This window comes from Emydura macquarii, unplaced genomic scaffold (assembly GCF_026122565.2).
Source record: "Emydura macquarii macquarii isolate MOO-44397 ecotype Brisbane River unplaced genomic scaffold, CSIRO-AGI_Emac_v2 contig_1348, whole genome shotgun sequence".
Lineage (NCBI taxonomy): Eukaryota > Metazoa > Chordata > Testudines > Chelidae > Emydura > Emydura macquarii.
In genome coordinates this window covers 19,514,273-19,535,535 of record NW_027131485.1, presented here as the reverse complement: position 1 = coordinate 19,535,535, position 21,263 = coordinate 19,514,273, and the positions used below count along the sequence as shown (strand labels likewise).

Below are 21,263 nucleotides of genomic sequence, written 5' to 3'. Positions count from 1 at the left end.
ACAGAGAAGGCACATGACAGAAGGAGAGTCACCGCAGAAGGAGGCTGTAATAGCTCAAGAGGGCCAAATGTGCATGTGTGAAATGCTGTAACTGGATTTCCAGCAATATTGTTCAGATAAAAAACCTCTGTCATTTGGAACAGGGCAGGAGATTCAAAGGAAGGGTCTCTTTCACTGACCCTATCATTTAGCTCATTGACATTATCATTCCCGGGTAATAGTGCTGTGGGTTCAGTGATCTCACAATATATACCTGAGAAGCTTTTGGTGTACAAGGAAAGGGATTAGGATGACAGGAAGTAAGTATGTCTTAGACTCTTTAAAATATTGAAACTGATCAGATGAAAAAGCTGTGAATGGCTGTGCTGAAATAATGTCTGGTGTTCCAGCATTGGTCTCAGTCACTCAAAGGCATTCAGTCCTTTCCTTTTGTTGTTTGTCGCAACAGCAAAGACAATTCGCAAAATTATTGTGCATTCGCCTTGCATGCATAGTGAAGCCATCAGAAAACAAGTTACAGTATGAGTTCATGGCACAACACATGGTTGTAAGAGAGGTGTATAGTTGTATACTGATATGGCTAAGATCATGCCAGTAAGCAATATCAATTAGCAAAGATTTATTTTTTTCCCCCTGTGTTGTGGTATTTTCAACTCTTAGCTACTCCTTCCCCCTCTCCCCCAATGTGATTGCTCTGAAAATGAAGTTTTACATTTGGTCACACGGATGACTAGCAATTCAGATGCTAAAGCCAAAGAACCACAGAGGAGAGCTTTTTATGGCTCTCTCTCTGAATCACCATGTAAGTTTTTAGACTACATGAATTCAAGGGTTGCAGAAATAGGGCAATTTAAAAAAAAAAAAAAAAGCAAAACTGAAAGATACATGTTAGTTGCTGAATCTTTGAATGGCCATGAGGACATACTGTAACTGGGCTGTGGTTTGATAAATGTATTTGTTATTTAACAATAGTAGTTGTTAGTTTGGACCAGTTATTTCAATGGCAGCTGATTCAAAGAAACGGATTCCAAATACACCCAAGTTTTTAATCTGAACACGTTCGACAAGATAAACAGAGTTTGATGTTGTTCTGATCCTGATATGGTGTAGCCTGGTGCCAGGGCAATTTACAGAATTTAAATTTTCTCATACTTTTTCTTCTTTTCCTACTTAGTAGTTTGGTTGGGAAGACACTTGCAAAATACAAACAGTTTTGGAAAGACATTTCTTATATTCAAACACTTTCTGAACATTTAATTAAAAATATGTTTACAGCAAGCAACATGTATAGGATATTAAAGTTGGCAACCTGTGGGGCTAACAGAGGCTCCCACTGATGCTTATATTGCACAACAGACAAATACAGCCTAATTCTATCCTTATTTATATGCATCTAAACATCACTAATACTGGGCAAATTCTCATTTAAGTCAATGGGAAACTGACCCTAATCTGAGGGCAGAATTCAGCACATATATTGCAGCTAGTCATATCAAGCTCTGCAAATTGATAGAGCTAATCCCAGTTTTATTTTATTAGTATTATGAAGAAAGTGAGGGGGAAACTCAACATAAAGACTCTAGGTCAGATTCTCCACTTGTTTAGTCATTTATACCTGTGCAAAATGGGTATAACATACTCCTAGATGAGAATTCTTCACTCACCTTGATGCTAGCCTTTTATACCCTGATAGAACAAATATAAATGACTACATGATGTGCACTGCAGTGCAGAACTGGGCCCTCTTTCTCCAGCTGAGCCATTTGAAAACATGTGGTGTAACATGGCAACAAAATTGACAATATAGTTCTTTATTTTAGATGCCAGCAAGAGTTTCACTTAATGAGTCAGTGTTCACCAGAAACTCTACGGCCAACTTCATTGGACATGTGTCTTCCAGTGATGCCTTCATCCACCTGCACCTCCATGCCACGGGTGGCCTCCAGCACACCGTGGAGATTGGCTTCAAGCATTCCTTACCACAGCTTCAGTTTCTGGGCATAGCCCAAGAGAACCATCTAAAGATGTCAGCCGTAAGAGGAGACAAGTATAAGGGCCTGCTGGATATTGTCCTTGGACAGTGCACTTTCAAAGCAGATGGAGAAGTGAAACTGGGAAGCAATGAAACAGATATAGAATGGACAGTTACTTTGATGAATACATGTGTCACCCTGGAGGTAATTATCCAAATTGTTTTTCTAAAACGTGTGTTAGCTTTTATGTTTCAAATTCTAAGTGAGCACAGAAAACTGCCTCCATTCTCCATGTTTAACACCCTCTGCCACTCTTACTCTGGAGTAAGAAACTACTCAATGAAAGGGTGGCAGAATCCTACCCTTGAGGTGGAGGAGATAGGATTGGTTATTAAATTTGTCCTGCAGGAGCGGCAAGTGAGAGTGTTTGCAGAGAGATGTTTTAAAGTTGAGAGTTTGGAGTAGCACAGTGACACATGTTACTGTCATTGCCATAAAATAATATTTAATCCCAGCTTTATAATTAAAATAACTCCTTCCTCCTAGACTCTAATAAAAACATATCCTTTCTGTCTAGCATTAGGATTTTGGAAATTTGCTTTTCTATCTCCGATATTTATTGAGGTTTTTCTCATCATATTGTTTATTCCTGAGGCCATTTCTGATCGCTCTTTAAACAAACTGCCTTAAATGGTCCCATCCCCTGGCTTTTTGGACCAGGAAGGAGAAACGCCTTGTAATCAATTAGAATCAGATTAATAGGGCAGTTGTTTCTACAAGAATATGTGGTTTATTTGTTTGAAACAACTTTTTTCTTCTGTCACAGAGAGCAGGATTACCTCAGACCCTAGTCACTTGGGGCTCCTTCATTGTGAACACCTGCAATATTAGCTTAACAATACAGCTCCAGTGTGATGGCAAAACAGTTGACGTGCAAATAGAGAGCTCCTGTGGACACAAACACACTTTCCAGGGAATGTTGAAGCACTCAGTCCCCCAGCTCAGTGACCTAGGGCTGGCTCCTGAAAACACCATCCTACTTTCTGCAGCTACAGGATCCACCATTGAGGGAATTTTGTCAATACAGGCTGGTGAATGCAAACTCAAGGCTAGAGGAGATCTACAGACCCAGAATAAAACTGAATGTACATTGGAGACAGAAGCGGAATGTCAGCTTCTGCAGGTAGACTGGGTGGCTTTTAAAAGAGATTCTGGATCAGTAAAGTGAAGGACTAATGGGAATTTAGCTAGAGTATGCAATGAATGGGTTGCGCAAGCCTCTCTGCGTAGCTTTGCAAACTCATCTCAGACTTCAACTACAGCACCAGACTGAGGCATTGGAAACTGCACAGGTCTCTGATGTTGATAGATGTCCCCTGCAGAATAGAACAAGATGAAATGTATTACCCTTTGACACCATAGCAAGGTTTGGATACAATGCTCCAGGAGAAGTTGTCAAAAGTTTTTGTTCCTTTCAAAAGAATTCTTTTTTTTTTCCCACTGAAACCAGAAATTTTGAAATGTTTGGTTTTTCCCTTGCATCTCCACTGAATGCAATAGAAAGAATGATTCCCAAGGCTTTTGGGAGTTTATTTCCAATTTTTCATTTTTTTGCCACTAATTTTTCCAGTCTGACCTTCTTTTAAAAAGGCTATGAGGTGTCAAAAGGTAAAAGGAAGAAGTCTGATATCATTCACTGTATTGCCTTCAGTGACAGAAAGAGGAAAAACTAAAATTCAAATTACCAACATTTTACAATATTTTTCCTGAAACTTTTTTTAAATATTCAATTTTGAACCATGAAAACCATGCAGAAATAGCTTTGCAATTTTAATTGGTTTTACAAACATTGTTTTTTCATTTTTCGCTCAGGTTACATAGAATGCCACTTGTAAGAACGTTACCTTTTTTTATGCAAGTTAGTGTAGTCTCAAAATTCAAAATGCTTCTGGTCTGAATTAAGCCAGGGATGGTCAATAGACCTTCCTAAATTGAGGAACTAGGAAGTTTGAATGCTTGTAATTTAAAGACTTTATGCTATTTATAAAGAAGTTGTAAATTCTAGGAGCCAGATCCCCAAGTCCTTTCTCAGTCTTTACTCAGACAAAACTCCCACTTCACTAGCTTCAGTGGCAGTTTTGCCTGAGTAAATGGCTAATAAAGACTTCAGGCTTTGTCTCGGAATCTTTTACTGATATCATCTCATGTGACCATTTTAATGTGACCATCCTGAATTAGTCCCAATGTGGATTTATAATCCAAAAGGATATTTGTCTCTTGATAGGATCTCAATATCCCGGCTCAGTCACAGCTCATTGGATCTATTCAGAGGGATGGCTGCCAAGCAGAACTTCTCTGTACCCTCAAAACAGATGGCAAGTCTGCCAGTCTGAAAGTGAGAGCAGAATGCCAGCCAAAGGTCACAATGGAAATTGAATTCAAGCATGAACTACCTCAGCTGAAGGAAATACCAGCAGAAAACAAGTTGTCCATCATAGCAGGAAAAGAGTTAAAATATGGTCTTGATATAGAATTGAAATCAGGTGTTTGTGAATTTCAAGCCAAAGGGGACCTTCAAGTGGAAAACAAACTTCAATGGAAAATGCTTATAGAGAACAAATGCAAAGCAATGCAGGTACTGCCTGGCTTATAAAAGATAGCCACTTTTACTCATTCCTAGCTGCAGCTAGTTCTAACACAAGGCTCAGTACTGCTTCCATTGCAGGTAATGGAGGATTTCCTAACTACATCAGTGGGAGCAGAGCCAGGACTTTGCTGTAAAGAAATTCAGAAGATGTTACTGTAACCAAAATGAATCCTGTGGAGACGCCACATTCCTTTCTAAGTTTAAAATATATAAAATTAATGTTCCACTCTTGGAACCAAAAACACTGTAACAAGACTATCATAAGGCATAGGGCCAAATTCTGCCCTGACTTACACCCCAAAGTGAATGGATTTGTATACTTTGGCCCACACTGTTTGTGGATATTTACTCTAAAATGCCTTGGTATTTACTGTAAGAGATAACAGTTAAAGCACCTGGGGTACTGATTTTCAGAAGTACTGAGTACTCATATTGGCTTCAGCTGGAGTTGTGTTTGCTCAACACTGCTGAAAAGCATGTCCCGCGACTATATAAAAATATCTTAACAACCTGGGGAGGCAAAATGTAAATATAATTTTAATTAGATCATTTTCAGTTGCAGAAATTTCCATGCATCTTTATAGAAAATTGAGATTGCTAAAGGACTGATTAAAGTCAATATTTACCAACAGTTGCCGCATACTGTAGTGTTTGAGATGAGTTATTTAAAGGGCTGGTTGAAAATTTAAAAAAATCCATGGACATTTTCAGTGTTTACCCCCAGAATGTTTGTTTTATGGTTCAGTTTGAAATACACCATGATTTCTCCCCTGTCTGTCTCTGGGCTCTCCTTCCAAGTGACATGCCTTACCTGCACTTCTCCCAGAGTAGAACCCCACAGCTTACTCCACTTTAGACTGGATCACAAGCTACACCTCCTCCTATTTCAACAACTATCTTTAGTCAGCTGGCCCAGCTGTGTTTGGGTCCAGCTATAGCATCCTCTCTGGGAGTTTGTGACCAGTGTGAAATGCAGTGACTCAGGACAGCTTCATCAAAAACAAGTATGATTTATTTGTCCATAGAAACTTAACTAGCAGAGAGAAACAGAGGTATAACTAGGGCTGTGCAGAGAAAGGTAATTTCGCTTCATGGAGGATTTCAATATTTCAAAAATCTAAATGAAATAAACCCCCTAAATTGCAACATTCTTCACAAAAGGGGATGAAATCCTAGCTGTAAGGCAGTCTGCCAGGTGGGCATCCCTGGAGCTGTGGACCCTAGGAGTCCTGGGACCCCTGACTCCAAGGCAGTCTGCATGGTGGGCTGGCAGGAAACCAGGCAGTTTTTAAAACCTGGCAGGCAGAGCTCTGTCAGCACCATGCCTTGTTTCCAGAGGAACTTTGTTGAAAGACTCTGAAAAGCATTTAGACTTTGACAAACGAGCAAATTATGCTGAAGACATGTTGGCCAGTCTTTTGATCAACTCCCTTTTCAGGAAACAGATAATATTTTAATTGTGTATAGCACTTTGATTTGTTAGTTCCCAGCATTAGCACTGGCTGGAGCCTGGAAGTAGGCCACTGTCTGGTAATTGCCCCTGAAGTGTTTGTTGGGAAGTTGTATGTCTAGATCCATTGTGTTGCTTTTCTGCCTGTTTTTCCAACAGCTCCCTATTAGGCGAGGCTAATATATTCATATAGGAAAGTCTAAGAAACCAATATAGTTACTTTGCCTCACTGACCAGGTCATACACAGTATTCATAAAATGATTATAGATCAGTATTTTTAGATTATTTTACATAGCAGTTCCACATCACTGAAGTTTGTTTGAAAGTTTTCAGGGTTTGGAAATTATAGCAAAGTTTCTAGAAATTGAAATTTTCTGTTTTTCCTTTTTTCCACTGGAAAAAACAAAATTTCTTTCTCTAAAAATATTTCAGGCAGCTCTAGTTACTTCCATATCTGAGTACAAGAAGATATTGTAGTGTCTCATATATCATAGTGTGCTATCTATCTACCACCCAATACTGAATTTTTAATTCACAGGTAAAACTCTTACTCTGTCAAGTTTTATTGCATCCATATGCTGTGCCTGGGCCCTGCCTGCTACTCTCACCTTTAACTTATTAGTGAATAAATGTGATAGGTTTTAATTTGTTTTGTAATAAATCACTGCTCGAGCAACTGTCACTCTATGAGCCTTCACAGTGTGGCAGTTACTGAGAGCGAATGAACATTAGGAGATATTTAGCCAAGACCACACCCTAAAGAATTGTAACTTCTCCACAACATTTTATCAACATGTAAGGACATGTAAGAAGCACAATAACATTTTTCTCTCCAAAATGGGAAATTCTATCCTTGTATATATATAAATATTCCTTTTTAGTACCCTATATAATTGTGCAGTTATGGACCCATACCCTGGGCTTTGTGCTCCTAGTAAATATGCTGCACTTTTTCATTTGGAGAACATGTGTTTTGAGTGTTTATTAAAACATCACAAATAAAGCAGAATAACTTAAAGAACACTATTCTGATTCCAGCCAACTTCAGTGCAACTACCAGCAAATATAGAGCCTAATGCTGCACTATTAAACTCACTATTACTATTAATTAAATAGACATAGCATCAAGCCCATGATACAAATAGGTTCTTTACATTGGATGACATTCACCCCAGAGCATTATTTACAGTCAAAGTAACTAGACTCTGTTCAGGGAACTAAGCAGGGGATTGGAAGGGATAGAATCAACCCCTTAACCTATGGGCACAGCTCTGTAGTGTGTCTGCTGCCACTATTCCAGCTCTTGGCCGTCAGTAGAAGTTACAGCTCTGTGCACCTCCTAATTTTGGAGTTTGTGGCCACAGTTACTGCAATGACCTTGCCTCACCCCGACCTAGTTCCAAAGCATCCTACATCAGAAGGGCCGTGTGGAGCTGGCAAGCAGCCCAGCTTTGCCAGCCACATGGGTATGTCTAGCCACTGCATAGCTATCCATGCCCTTAGCAGTGACCTCACCACTGGGCATAGGTGGTGAATTTCCACCCACCCTGTACAAAATGAGAGTTGATGATTTTTGTACTATGCAGCTGCAGTGACAAAGACCCACCCCATCTCTTCTGGAAGGATTTCTCCCAAAAAGGGAGCTCAGGAGCAGGCTGACTCCTCTCCTGGGTACAGGAAATGAGGAAGAAAAACAGGGGTAGGGGAGGGAAGAGAAATGTTCATCTCCTAAAAACCCAGAGGCCTGACTCTTCATTGTCCTGACACCTTGTTAGCCATATACACCTGTGTGATGTGAGTGCAAATCACTGCCATTTCAGACTCGGCAGCACATTACTGTCCTGCACGTTGTGGATACATTTACACCTGTGTGCTAGGGATGTAGAGAATCAGACTCATAGTAAAAACAGCAGCTAAACTAAGTGATAAACAGCATTATCCTTTATGGAAAATCTTATTGCAGTCCTACATTTTTTTTACCATGTACCGAGATCCCACAGTGCTTACAGATAGCTAGGAGGTGGAAAGAAAAGGAGAAGAGGTGAAAGTGGAAAGTATTTTTGGAGATACGTTATCACTGAATGGGCTGCACATTCGGAAAGGTCAGCACACTGTGTCTATTAGGATGGCTCTGACTACACAGGGACCAGATTTATCAGTACACTTTGGCTGCTTTGCACCACTGCCATGCAAAAGCAGCCAGAAACTTAGCTTCACTGAACTGATGGCTGCTTTGTATCACCAGAGTAATGCAAAGCACAACACTGAATCTGACATAGAGTAGTCAAGAAAGGTTGCCATATGATCTTGTGCCCTATTTATGCTATACCGCATATTAAAATATCAGCAGACATTTTTAAAAAGGCAGGAGGAAGAAGCAATTTATACACTCTCTTCACTGTTTACAAAAGGGTTCTGATATTTACCATGTACTATACTATCATGCTGTCTGATTTACTATCTTCTAGCCAGACGCCACACAATCCACTTATTAGGGGGGGGGGGGGGGGGGCGGAAGGTTACATAAACTTACAAGACGCTACAGCAAATAATTTTCAAGCGGATTGTTTATTTTAATTATTGCAGGCTCTTGGAACACCAATAAAAATGGATGGATCAGGCTACATCCTGATAGATAGAATGAACCTAGATTCACAAATGCTAGTCATTGTCGATGAAAGTACATTACAAGGACTTCTGATACTAAAATCCATTGATGTAAGTATCGTGCTGACTGGAATGATTGTGGGGTGAAGTGTGACTCATCCTTACATACCATTGTTTTATTACTAGGAAAAACAGGTAGGAAAACAGCAATTTTGTCATTTAACAATTGTTAACTAATAGACAAATATATAGTTTAAGACAACATTAAAATTCATCATGCAGTTTAAGTAATTGAACAGTTGGCTGCTACAATGTACAGTAAATTGAATGCTATGGATAACATAATACAGCCCATCTCAAGTTTCTGAATTGCTTTCTTGTTATGTTCCTTAAAGATTTATTTGTTTTTATATTATACTATTATAACTTTTATTATATTTTGATAGTAAATACCATGTGAAATACAAAGATAGAGATGCTAACTTCAGATATATCTCCTCCTACTGTAATACCATTTAATCACAATAAAAGTCTATAGCAGTGCACATGATAGGAGAAGGAAAAGGTTTCTGATCAATAAAGTGAACTCTGTGTTCAATAGTGCAACTTGATAGGGCAGTGGCTAGTTCAATCAACTTCTCTTTCTTTCTTCAATGACACAATAAAATGATGGAGGTTATAGCTTGCCTTCCTTTTGCCAATTGTGTGGTTTGGCTTTTCTTATTGTCAGATATTACTAGATGGAAGTATACAAATAGTGTAACTCTATTAACTTCAACACAGTTATTTCTAATTTATGCCAGAGTGTGAGGAGAACTGGATTTACCGTATTGTTCTTTGAGCTGTATAGACCACAAGAAGTAAACTCTTTTACATGCATTGTGAGAAGCATATCCTGTTTTAAACCTTTATATGTGTGAAATTGTTAACAGAACAAACAAGACCTGGATGTCCTGCTAACTCATAATATTCAAGGAGCCATTGACCTTGGCATTCCTGCAAGAACATTAGTGGATGTGACTTCAGAGAAAAATGGTGACCTCTATAAAAGATTCATTCAGTTTAGTGTGGACAACAAACAAGTGAGTGTCTCCACATACCTGTTGTACAGAGTAAAGGTTAGAAACATGGAGCTGATTTGGTGACCATTATTTTTTTCGTTTGGAATAGGTGACATAGGGAGCCTTGTTAGAACTATGGATGGTGCATTAAAAGATATACCATGACCGGGCTCTGTCATGGCTTTACAAGCTACAGTTAAACCAGGCATGAAAGTGATTGTGCCACAGCACATGCCCACTCAGGAATAGCATGAGATCATTCACGAGACTATTGTCACTCAACCTGGATATTTATCCAGCCTCTTCAATAGAAAGCCGAATTAATTAAAGAGCCTGATCTAAAGCCGTTGATGTTAGTGGCCTTTAGATCAGGCTGAAGGCCCCCAAACGAATATCCCTTAAGTTAAAGATAGAGTCCCATTGACTTTAATGGCACTGGGTTGGGCCCTAAACTATTGGGCCACTCAATCCTCACAACATTTTTTAAATTTTTCGAACTGCACTATCCCTTATAGCAACGCATTTGACATCAGGAATGCCCCACCCTGCCCATCTCCAAGATGTAACAAAACTCTTCATTTTTAAGAGTCTTTCCTTTGTGCAACACCAGCACTATTGCATGATCCCTCCAGTTTTAAAAAAAATAAGATGTATGACAAAACCCACATTCTATTATAACCTATACAGATGTTATGATATCTGTTACAAAATGTTTGCCCTTATGCAGCAGAACTCATAGTTATGGTTAGCCACTGGAGAGGCATTGCATATAGGTGATAACATATTTTGTGCTGACAAAACAGATTACAGAAGAATTGAGCTTTTTTCAGAAGCTGGATCATGTGTCTATAAACTACAAGCTCACACATAACATACAGGCATTGAAGACCCTGAGAATAGAAGACAGGATTGAGTTGCAGGTATGTTGTCCTTTGGTTTGAGGTGGCCCACATCCAGGCAATAACCAGGCTACGAGGAAAGCAAAAAGTAATAGCAAAGAAAAGAGGATTGTAGATGTTAAAATAGGACTCCCTGTTGATAAAATATAATGGAACGCTTCCCCATCTTAATGTACTAATCTTGTCTCCTCCTTATGCTTTTATTACTGTATTATCCCTTCTGAAGGAAACCACAACACTGGAGATTTCAGAGCAGCTGTACAATACTGCTTATTTAATGTCCCAGTTCAACAAAGTTAAATTAGCATGAGTACATAAAAACAGCCATACTGGGTCAGACCAATGGTCCATCTAGCCTAGTATCCTGTCTTCCAATGGTGGTCAATGCCAGGTGTAGCAATTTGGTACCATAAACAAATAGGCCCCAATGTGAATGTTATATAGGAAATGCAAGTAGCATAGATTGTTCTCAACATTTTAGCAGCTTAAGCTTATGTTTAGTAACTTCTTGCCCTTTGCCTGCTTCCACATAAAAGCATCTGAGCTGATCCCACTCCCTTCATCCCACCAACTCATCTTCCCTCCCTGTTTCCATAATCGCTCCCAGGTTACTGTTCCTTGCTTAGTTTCTATCCCAGCCAGCTGCTTTGCTGCTCTTGAGAACCTTCCCGTCTTTTAATCCATCTGTCCTAGAGAACAAATATTGTTCCTGTCCTCCAAAACCTACTTTTAAGCTTTCTGCTCTTTCCCACAGTTGGGCACTATCTCAGGAGGGCACACGTTGTAGTTCCAGCACTGATCACGAGGTGTGCACATTTTTAACTTGTTGTTTTACCAGTTGTGACGTTTAATGTACCAGGCCACTTGTATTCTGTATACAAATACACCTTGCAATCTTCAAACCTGCCAGTATGTGACACAAGCCAGTGAACTGTGTGAAAAATGGCCAAACACTTGGGTTTTGCATGTCATGCCATAATGGGCAGATTATAAATCTGTTGCTTTCTTACCATATGAATTAAATAAACCAGGATTCTTGTGGGATGAGATTTTCCAGGGGGCAGGGAATATCTCAGGCTGCCTCCAATACAATCAAATTAGGGTGAGCTCCTCACCTCTTAACCCAAGTCAATTAATTCCGGCAGGCCCTACCCTGTCTGCAGAGCTACACTCGTGCGCCAACAGCACTGGGCCTCTGCTCCTTGCTTCTAAAGCTCAGAAAGGGGGAGCCCAGGAGCTGACCTTGCTTCCCAGGAGGGGAAGGGGAAAGTCTGAGGGAGTAGGCTTAGGCTGGACCAATATACTTTTTACAGGAGGCAAAGGAGGCTTCCAGCTTTGGGGCCTGCTCTACTTTCCTTTTCATAGAATCATAGAAATATAAAGCTAGAAAAGTCCTCGCGAGATCATCTAGTCTAGCCCCTTGCTCTGAGACAGGACCAAGTAAACCTAGACTATCTGTGACAGGTGTTTTGTCCAACTAGTTCTTAAAAATCTCCTTTGGAGGCCTACTCCAGAGCTCAACTACCCTTATAGTTGGAAAGCTTTTCATAATATCTAACCTAATCTTCCTTGCTGCACATTAAGCCCATTACTTCTTGCCCTGCCTTCAGTGGCCACGGAGAACAATTGATCTCAGTCCTTAACATATTTGAAGACTATTATCTGGCCCCCTCTTAGTCTTTTCTTCTGAAGATTAAACATGCCCAGTTTTTTAACCTTTCCTCATAGGTCAGGTTTTCTAGACCTTTTATCATTTTTGTCGCTCTCCTCTGGACTCACCCCAATTTGTCCACCTCTTTCCTAAAGTGTGGCATCCAGAACTGGACACAATGCTCCAGCTGACTCACCAGGCTGAGTAAAGCAGGACAGTTTCTTCCTGTGTCTCACATACAACACGCCTGTACATACACCCCAGAATGAGGTTTGACTTTTTTGCCACTGCATCACATTGTTGACTTATATTCAATTTGTGATCCACTGCAATCCTCAGAACCCTTTTCAGCAGCACAACTGCCAAGTCAGTTATTCCTCATTTTGTAGTTGTACCTCTGATGTTTCCTTCCTAAGTGAAGTGCTTTGCACTTGTCTTTATTCTTTCTCCTTCTGTCCTGTGAAAATATGAAGCAGCCCACCCTGTTCTCTCTTTTAAAACAGTCAGCATCTAGGCTTCCTCCCTCAGATGCCCCTCTCTGCTGCTTGGGGGATAGGGAACAGAGGAAGCAGCCCAGAGATTCTCCTTCTCCTTCCCTCACGTGCTGCTGCTGCTCCCTGTTCTACAGCACACCACCTGAGATAGCAGTGCAGCAGGTCGATCTGCTCCGAAGCATTCTGTACCACCTAATACAGACGCTTGCAAGGTGTATGCCCCAGGTTATCAATATGCAGCGATCCAATTCAGCCGTGGAAAAACTGGACAGGATTTTATTCATATGGTTTTGGGCTTTTCCATTTCAATAATATTTAGCTGAAATGGCCTAATGAAATTAAACACTTGAGAACCTTTTCGTGAGATAAGAGGCCCGTGAAATGGCACCAGCTGCCTATTGACACCATTGCTGCATGGAAGAATTTAAGGCAAAACCTTAACAATAAACGTCTGGGTTAAATTGTAGAGGTATGAAAAAATGTGGGCTTTTCAAATATCTCTAACGACTCATATGCTGTAAAGCGGCATGGAGAGGAGGAAGGCGTGCCACAAAAAATACCTGGGAAATGTGGCTTTGAAGCTTGACATTTATTAGCAGAGCACCAGGTTCCCTTAGGGATTTTGGCAAGTAAATGATAGGAACCACACACCCTATTTATGGGGTAGGAAGCAGTTTAACATTTCCTCCCAATAGTAGCTCAATCATCACAGACACCCAATAAAAGTTTGTCTGGTACTACTGGCTTTTTAATGCAGACAGACAAATGAAAGAAACGCTGTTAATTTATAATACACTAAGTCTCTTGAAAATAAAATTAATTTTCTGTTTGTAAACATCACACCTTATGCTTATGCTCTTTAAAAATTCATGATGTCCTAAATCAAAGACCAATAATTGCAATTAGCTGTCCGGGCCTCACTATGGTAATATGGTTATATTTAGTAATATTACATGTACATAGTGCCTTTCCTCTCAAAGCATATCACCCATTATACGCAAGGATCCGTCACCAAATTAAGGCCACGTCTAGGCTGAAAAACAATAAATTGTTTAACAGCATGTAGGAACACAGCATTTTAGGACGGGAAGAGAATATCTCATGCAATTGCAAATGCAGGAGAAATGTATTTATTTTTAAAAATGTCTTTCATTCAGTAGATCTCTGGGCACATGCACATACATTTGCAAAACAATACAGAACTTTATGGATAAACATCAATACTCAGTTTCAATGCTGATTCTATTAATTAAGCTGAAAGGAAAAAGGGAAATGAAGGAGTCACCTTGGGCAGGACTGGCTTTGCATTACACCCTAAGATTTGGGCTCTGTCATGGAGAAAATGAATTCCAGAGCCAAGGGCCCTCCACTATGCCAGCACCCAGGCAATCAGTGACTAAGAATGAGGATGCGTGAGCTGCATTCCCCTATTGTGTTGATGCACAAGGAGAGAGGCAAAGCTCTCAAGTATCTTTGGTACCTGGTAGGGCTTTATAAATCAATGTCAACACCACCTTGCATTGCACCTGAGACCAAACAGAGAGCTAGTGCAGAGTAATAGGGCAGTGAACAGAACACTGAATAACACTGAACAGAAAAAAAGGGGAGCAGAAACTCACTGTCTGGAGATGACCTAAGCTGGGAACACTGAGGTAACCAGAATGTAATTACTCAAACTGGAATTTCATACTAAACACCAAAGTTAACAATCCCTTTCCCTTTCTAAAGCCTGGTCTATACTTACCAGCAAATTCGGCGGCAGTCGACGGGAGGTACGCAAGCTACATAGAGTAGCGTGCATAACTTACGTCGGCTTCCTAAATTCTGTTCTGCATGCTGTCTCCACTACGCTGAGCCGATGGGAAATGCGTACCTGTTGATACAGCGTTACTCTTTTTCCAGAGGTGGTTTATTAAATTGACTTCTGGATCGATTGAGCGGGTCTTCACTTCTGCTCAATCGAACCTGATAAATCGATCTGATGGTGGGAATTTGCCGCCATCAGTGAAGACGTACCCTAAAGCTGCCATGTGAGTCTTAATGAGCGACAAGCACCTGGGACTTCTCGTTTACATCTCTTCTCAAAGATGCATCCTGAACTGAAAAGGGAATCCTGACTAATGAGAGCGCTAACTTTTATAAACTCACACTTTTGCATGTCATTGATATTTATCATGAACAGGCAACCATTGACCTGAAAGATATAAAGAGCTTCAGTATCAAAACACTGTATGGTTCTTGCCTAATGGTTCTTGGAGGACTAATTCAAAAGACTGAGGCAAGAACTGACTTGACTGCGAATTTCCAGCACAATTGGTCATGGCTGACACAACATGGAGTCTCAGCATCTATCCAGGTATTTTTCATTTTAAAATTGTTTGATGAATTATTATTTATCATTTGTATCGCTGTAGCACTGAGGCGCTCCAGTCATGGACCAGAACCCTCGGCACTGTACACACACAGAACATAAAGATGGTATCTGCCCCCTAAAGTTTATAATCTAAGTAAGACCAAAATATGACACCCCAAAACCTTAACAATTAATTAGCTGGTTTTGTGAACCAGTCAGTTCCATTTTGATCATTGATAGTATAGAGCAGATGATGATCAGGCATTTAAGATGCAAGGCAAGTCCTGAAGAAATAGATTTTCAGAGCATTGCATCGCTCAGCGAGATACAGTTCCCATGATTTAATGGGAATTGTGTACTTTACAGGGAAATATTTCCTTACATGTACCCTCATGGATTTAAGAGACAAATCCGCTTGTCTTCTAAATTGTGTGGGCGTGAGTATGCACATGTCAAGGGTTTATTTTATAACCTTAGACATATTTTCATCTTTTTATGGGATAAGGTATAACTTAAGGAATGTTTGACATAAAATTGATTAAACTTATGTTAGATTGCAGTTCATTCAGATGGATATATTTGATACTAAAAACATACATAGATAATGAATGAATAGGTTAAAGCTCTGCTGTTTATGGGTAAATTTTAGTAACAATTACAGATAAAAATAACTTTTACTTCTGCTGTCTTTCTCTGAAAGGGAACAGACCATGATATTATTTCTGAATGTCTGTTTTCAGTACATATGCATGTCTTTTTTTCAGATGGTTGTGTCACTTCAAAGATTAAATTCCACTCGAGAGAATCATGTGCAAATTATGGCTGGACAAACATCAGTAACGTACACAGTTCGTTCGCATTACGTTGGCCAGCAAATGAAAATTTTCTGCCAAAGTGTTCATAACAGTGAGACACTACTGACATTTGGCTACCCTAAAGTAACCAGTCTGACCCTGGTGTTACAGAAACTAGGTAGGATGCTGTTTCTTTTGTAGTTTTTTTATGCAACAGGATTCTATGTATGTTACTACTGTTTTTGTAATTATTTGCAAGTTGATTTGCTGTGTGCTGCCAATACTGTCTAAAAAGGCACAGTACTTCCTTTCTCCAATAAAAAGGGTAGTACTTAAAAATGTGTGTGTCATCAGATGGGTTAGATCTATTAGTTTTTGTATTTCAGCTGAGGTCAGAGCCCCATTGTGCTAGGTGCTGTACAAACATAGTAAAAAAAACAACCAGTCTCTACCCCAGAGAGCTCACAGTTTAATTAGACAAAATAGATAAAGTGTGGGAGAAAGTTTAGCATTATCACCATGTTATAGATTATGGAATGAGGCACAGAGATAAAATAACTTGCCCGAGGTCACACAGAGAATCTGTGGCAGTGCTGGGCATTGAATCCAAATTTCCTGAGTCCCAGTCCAGCGACTTAACCCCAAAAGGGCATTCACTGTACCACAAACTGTATCATGTATAACTTTGTATGCAGCTTCCAACCAGCTTTTACAGGATATTTTCGCTATCTCTGCTGAAAACAATTCAACAGTTCTGGGATCATTAATGCTGTGAAAGATGAGTGTCTAGGTTTTTTGTTTTTTTTTTAAGCAGTCAAACTATTACACATATGTCACCATCACATACTTTGGAACAATAAGATGAACTGAGATAAAAGGCAAGCATTGACCAATTAATGATCAACCTGGTTGCTGGCCCCATCATCATCTGTATCACACAAAAAACAAAGAAAATTCAGAAGACCCACCAAACACCACTTGCAGCATGAAATTCTCTCTGCATCCCAAAAATAGCAGGGCATTCAGTAGTGATGTGATTTCTATTTGGAGTTTAGTAGGAGGGCCCTGACCATAGGGAATCAATGCAGTTCTGCTGTATGCAAAGGGAGGATAGGATTGGGAGCCCTCACGCAGAGTGCAGAAACCAACCACTATGTGCAGCAGAGCACAGATCCAAAGGGATTTACAGTGCAGAGTTCATTTGTCAATAGGGAGGACAGTTGGGGCACACATTGCTGCAGCCCTGAAGCTGCAGTAATGACCACAGAGCCTAAATGGGGGAAAAGGTTCCTTCTCTCAAGCCCATATGGAACTCCTGAGCGTACGGTCCAGTTATTCAGGCCATGCACCATCTGCCCCATAATGCTTAGATAAAATGAAAGGGACATTGACATTAATACCATGTTCTGGTTTCCACTTATCCCGCAGGGATCTTGTGTCTCCTTGTGTCTCCTTCTCTCTTCCTCACACAGTGCATGAGCCGGTACTACCAGGAGTCTAATTCTTGGCAGACTCCCCTATGCCAGGTTGAAACACGATTTGGCCCAGCTGCTCCCTCATCTGGATGGAGGGGTGGCCAGGTCAAAATTGAGTGGCGTTGTGACCGCATATGCAGCTGCAAATGTGCAGGTGCACTGAAATTTGGCTAGGTTGCCCCTCTGTCTGTATGGAGGGGCAGCTGGGTCAAATGTAAGTGGCATTGTAACCACATAGCCGGAGAGACGCTTTGGACCACTCCAGCAGCTGTCCTGATTTAGTACAGCGCACTGTGTTAAAATGGTAGGGCCATAGCTCTGCTGGCTCTGCAGCCTGTGGAACTTTGAGCAAGTGCAAAAAAACTGTGTGTGTGTGTGGCATGAATGCTCCCACCCTGGCCTCCTCAATTGGCACCACTGATCTAAATGTGGGCGCTGCGCCAAAAGCAAGTAAGCAGGCTTGACCTAGATGAGCTGGCCAGCAGTTGTGTATGAAGGGCTATTGTAGTTTCCATGGCAACCACAAACCTCACCACCAGTGGCCAGTGGATCCTTGTAGGTGCAGACAGAGCCACTTGGCACATACCAACCCGCCCTCAAAACCTCAGCACAGAAGGGGCTGCCAAAGAGCACAGCTGCATGGCACTAGAGGTTGCAGACCCCATCTCTGTCTTCAGTTCCTATCTCCCACTGCAACAAGCATCTTCTGTGCCCAAGTGGAAGAATGGTCACATTTATGTAAGCTCTGTGTGATCTAAGGAACAACCAGTCACCTAAGCACAGGTGTCATGGAGGTCAGCAGGGACCCAGCCAATACCCTCAGTACCAACAGCTAAAGCCCCTACTACTTAAATGAGAAGGTGTGACTCCATTAGCTGGTAATAGGTGCTCGTTCTCACTTGATCACAAGCCAGCATACTCCATGCATCTCTGCATTTTTGCCTGCCTTCTCTAACATTTTTTTGGGTTTCAGGTTCCCACCCTCATTTTTTCCCATTTTTTTCGTCCTCCTTTTTCGTCCTTTTTCCATTTTGCTACTGAGAAAGTGGGAGTGAAAGAGGGGGGGAAAAGAACAAAAAAATTCAGTTGAAACATTATGATGATCTTTCATTGTAACATAGGGGAGCATTTGACCTCAAAACAGGTCGTGTTTGCTAAAGGAAACTTCCAGTATGTTGGGTGCTATAAAAACCGTGTGGATTGGCAGAGAATAAAGCTCTGATCCAGCAAAGCATATTGACATCTATGGCACCACTTGCATATTTAAAAGTAATACACAATCATAAGTGCTTTGCTAAATCAGGGCTTAATACATACAAACGCAGCTAAAGAAGCCAGTGTTTGGGTTCAGCAAACCCAAGACTACAACTCATGCTATTCGAGAGTGTCTGATGCTTTATGGCTTTCCTCCAAGGGTGCATATTCACTGGCCCTTTCGGTTTTGTATAAGTCTGCACTGAATGGGCTGAAGCCCACTAAAAGGGCATGACTTACGTTATGTTCATTGTTTTTAGCAAATGAAACCAAGATGACTTTTGAGATTCAATATGATGACAAAAATATAACTCTGACTATGGATGTTATTACCGAGTTTGAGCTGTATGGTATCTTTGAACTGATGGCAGAGGTAAAACATTCAATAAGTGTTCTCAAGCATCTGGGACTTCCCTTCATGATTAAGGTAAAAGAGCTAGATACCTTTGTGGGCTTTGATTAGAGGATTGTATTGAGTTACCATGGATAATAATTCTAATTTTAGTTACACTGGCACAAATCTGTAGTAACTTCAGTGAAAGTACTCCAGATTTACACTGGTGTAGATGAGAGCAGGTTTTGGCTCAGTGTATCCAAATACTTATTTAATTTAAATAAACACTATGCAGAGCTCACAATCCACTTCCAAGTAAATCCACTAAGTAGAAATTCCTGTTCTTACATGGCTAAACATACACTTCGGAAAGGAACAGATTTAAAAGGAGCCATGGTGATCACATTTTCTAATGTGAACAGATTCTTAGCAAACCAGAAAGACTATACGGAAAACAGCTTTATGCATACAATCCTTATATAGAATTCCTGTGTTTCGGTTTAAGTCATTTGTAGCATTTTAGCATGGATGTTGGACCAGATACAATGACTGCAGTACATTTCATGGCCTCACAACATACTCAAATTTACTATTCAAGCAATATTTTGAACTTTCCAAGCCACCCATCAGGGGTCAGCAAAGGCTGCACACATTCATCTCTTGGAAAGGGTACTGGTTGGAAAGTCTCCTCCCCTTCTACTGGGTGACGCATAGAAGCAGTACTAGTAAACTCCTGATGTAGCCTCCTACATGAGATGAGATTATGTGTAGCTAGGAGACCGATGTAGATTAAGATAAATTCTTCTTAAAATAAATATTAGATCCATATCAGAACTTCATATTGTCAATGTTGAAATTAATATTAAATATTTAATGCCAGCATCTTACTAAAGAGGACAGGAACTACCCTCTCGCTTTTTCCACCTTGAGACATTTTATTGAAAAGATAAATGTCTTGATGAGAAAAGGAAGAGAGCTGAGACACTTTGCTTCATGCATGTATGAAGCATGAGTGACCTCAGCTTCCACTGACTCAGCATACACAACACACTCTGATTTCAGTGGCAGCTGAGGGTATTCAGTACAATGAGGGAGAATTCAGCACCTTGCAGGATCAAGCTCTAAATGAGGTATCTCCCAGTAAGCTTACAAACATTTAAGTCCTATGGATACATTTATGTTAACAGGTGTTCATGGATACAGTTTTAATGCAATACAGCTCTGGAGAGCATCAGTTTGGTACAAATGAGGTTAAGGGAGTGAAGCCTGCATTGTCTGTTTAAGTATGATTAACTATGATAATCAAGGGATCCAGGTGGGAAATGGAGGAGTCTACTTGTAAAACAACTTGTTCACAAATATTTAAGTCAGCATTATAATTGTTAAGGCAGGAAATTCCATTTAATATGACTTAAGCCTCCCACTGCTACACTATAGCTCAGTTTTAAAGTCACCCGCTATTAAACCATCAAATGTGAGCAGTAGAGCTGGTTCAACAAATGTGCTGTTTTATTAAAGCTGAGACGCTTTGCGGAGATGTGTCAGTTTCCACAAACCTTTTGTGGGAAACTCGCGTTCAAGTCTCTGCTCTGCCTGGTTTGTGATGAAAAAGTTTGCTGTGAATCAGACTGCAGCAATTTGAACATAGCTTCCCACTTCTCAGCCCAGTGCTCTAACCAACAGGCTGAGTGAGACTGACTAACGCACACATGCTCCCGTTTTCAATAAATAATTCCAAAGGTTTGTTCATGGAATGAAAACAAATGTTGAAACCTTGAAAGCTGCCATGAAGCAGAATTGTCATTCTCCAGTCAGCTCTTTACTTCTTTGCCCAGGGAGTAAGCACGTTAAGATACGTAAAAGCAGCATCATGACTTGTGCAACTCCAAGGAACATTGCAAGGGGCACAAAACCCATTGTGAAGAGCTAAAAGACCCTGTATGTTTCACTGTGTTGTATAATGGGTCCCTTTGCAATGGGCTTTGCTTGAGTTAGCAGCTACAACCCAATAGCTTTAGATTAGAGACTAGCCTTATAACCAAGAGCCTTATAGTGAGAGACTGCCCTTTACTCAGTCATTCTGTTTGCTGTCTTTCTGCTTACTCCCCAGATAGCATTCCTTGAAGTTCTGACAGCAAATGAAATTGCAGGGTGTCTGAAGTTGACCTGTGAACCCAACACAAGCCTCTCACTCACCATCAATGTGAAAAATGAACAGCAAAGGTGAGAGGGTGATTTTGGTCATTGTAAAGATTTAATTAGGCTGGTGA

At 40.5% G+C, this 21,263-nt stretch overlaps 1 protein-coding gene across 1 annotated transcript in view; it reads left to right on the top strand.

Moving 5' to 3' along the window:
• LOC137155263 (uncharacterized) overlaps nucleotides 1-21,263 on the top strand; it is a 156,249-nt gene that overhangs the window by 107,799 nt on the left and 27,187 nt on the right. Inside the window, exons 44-52 of the mRNA XM_067551467.1 lie at nucleotides 1,821-2,177; nucleotides 2,800-3,156; nucleotides 4,258-4,608; nucleotides 8,658-8,789; nucleotides 9,611-9,760; nucleotides 10,543-10,659; nucleotides 14,966-15,139; nucleotides 15,901-16,108; nucleotides 18,920-19,086. Coding sequence (XP_067407568.1) covers nucleotides 1,821-2,177; nucleotides 2,800-3,156; nucleotides 4,258-4,608; nucleotides 8,658-8,789; nucleotides 9,611-9,760; nucleotides 10,543-10,659; nucleotides 14,966-15,139; nucleotides 15,901-16,108; nucleotides 18,920-19,086 — 2,013 coding nt within the window. The remainder of the gene's footprint in view (nucleotides 1-1,820; nucleotides 2,178-2,799; nucleotides 3,157-4,257; nucleotides 4,609-8,657; nucleotides 8,790-9,610; nucleotides 9,761-10,542; nucleotides 10,660-14,965; nucleotides 15,140-15,900; nucleotides 16,109-18,919; nucleotides 19,087-21,263) is intronic.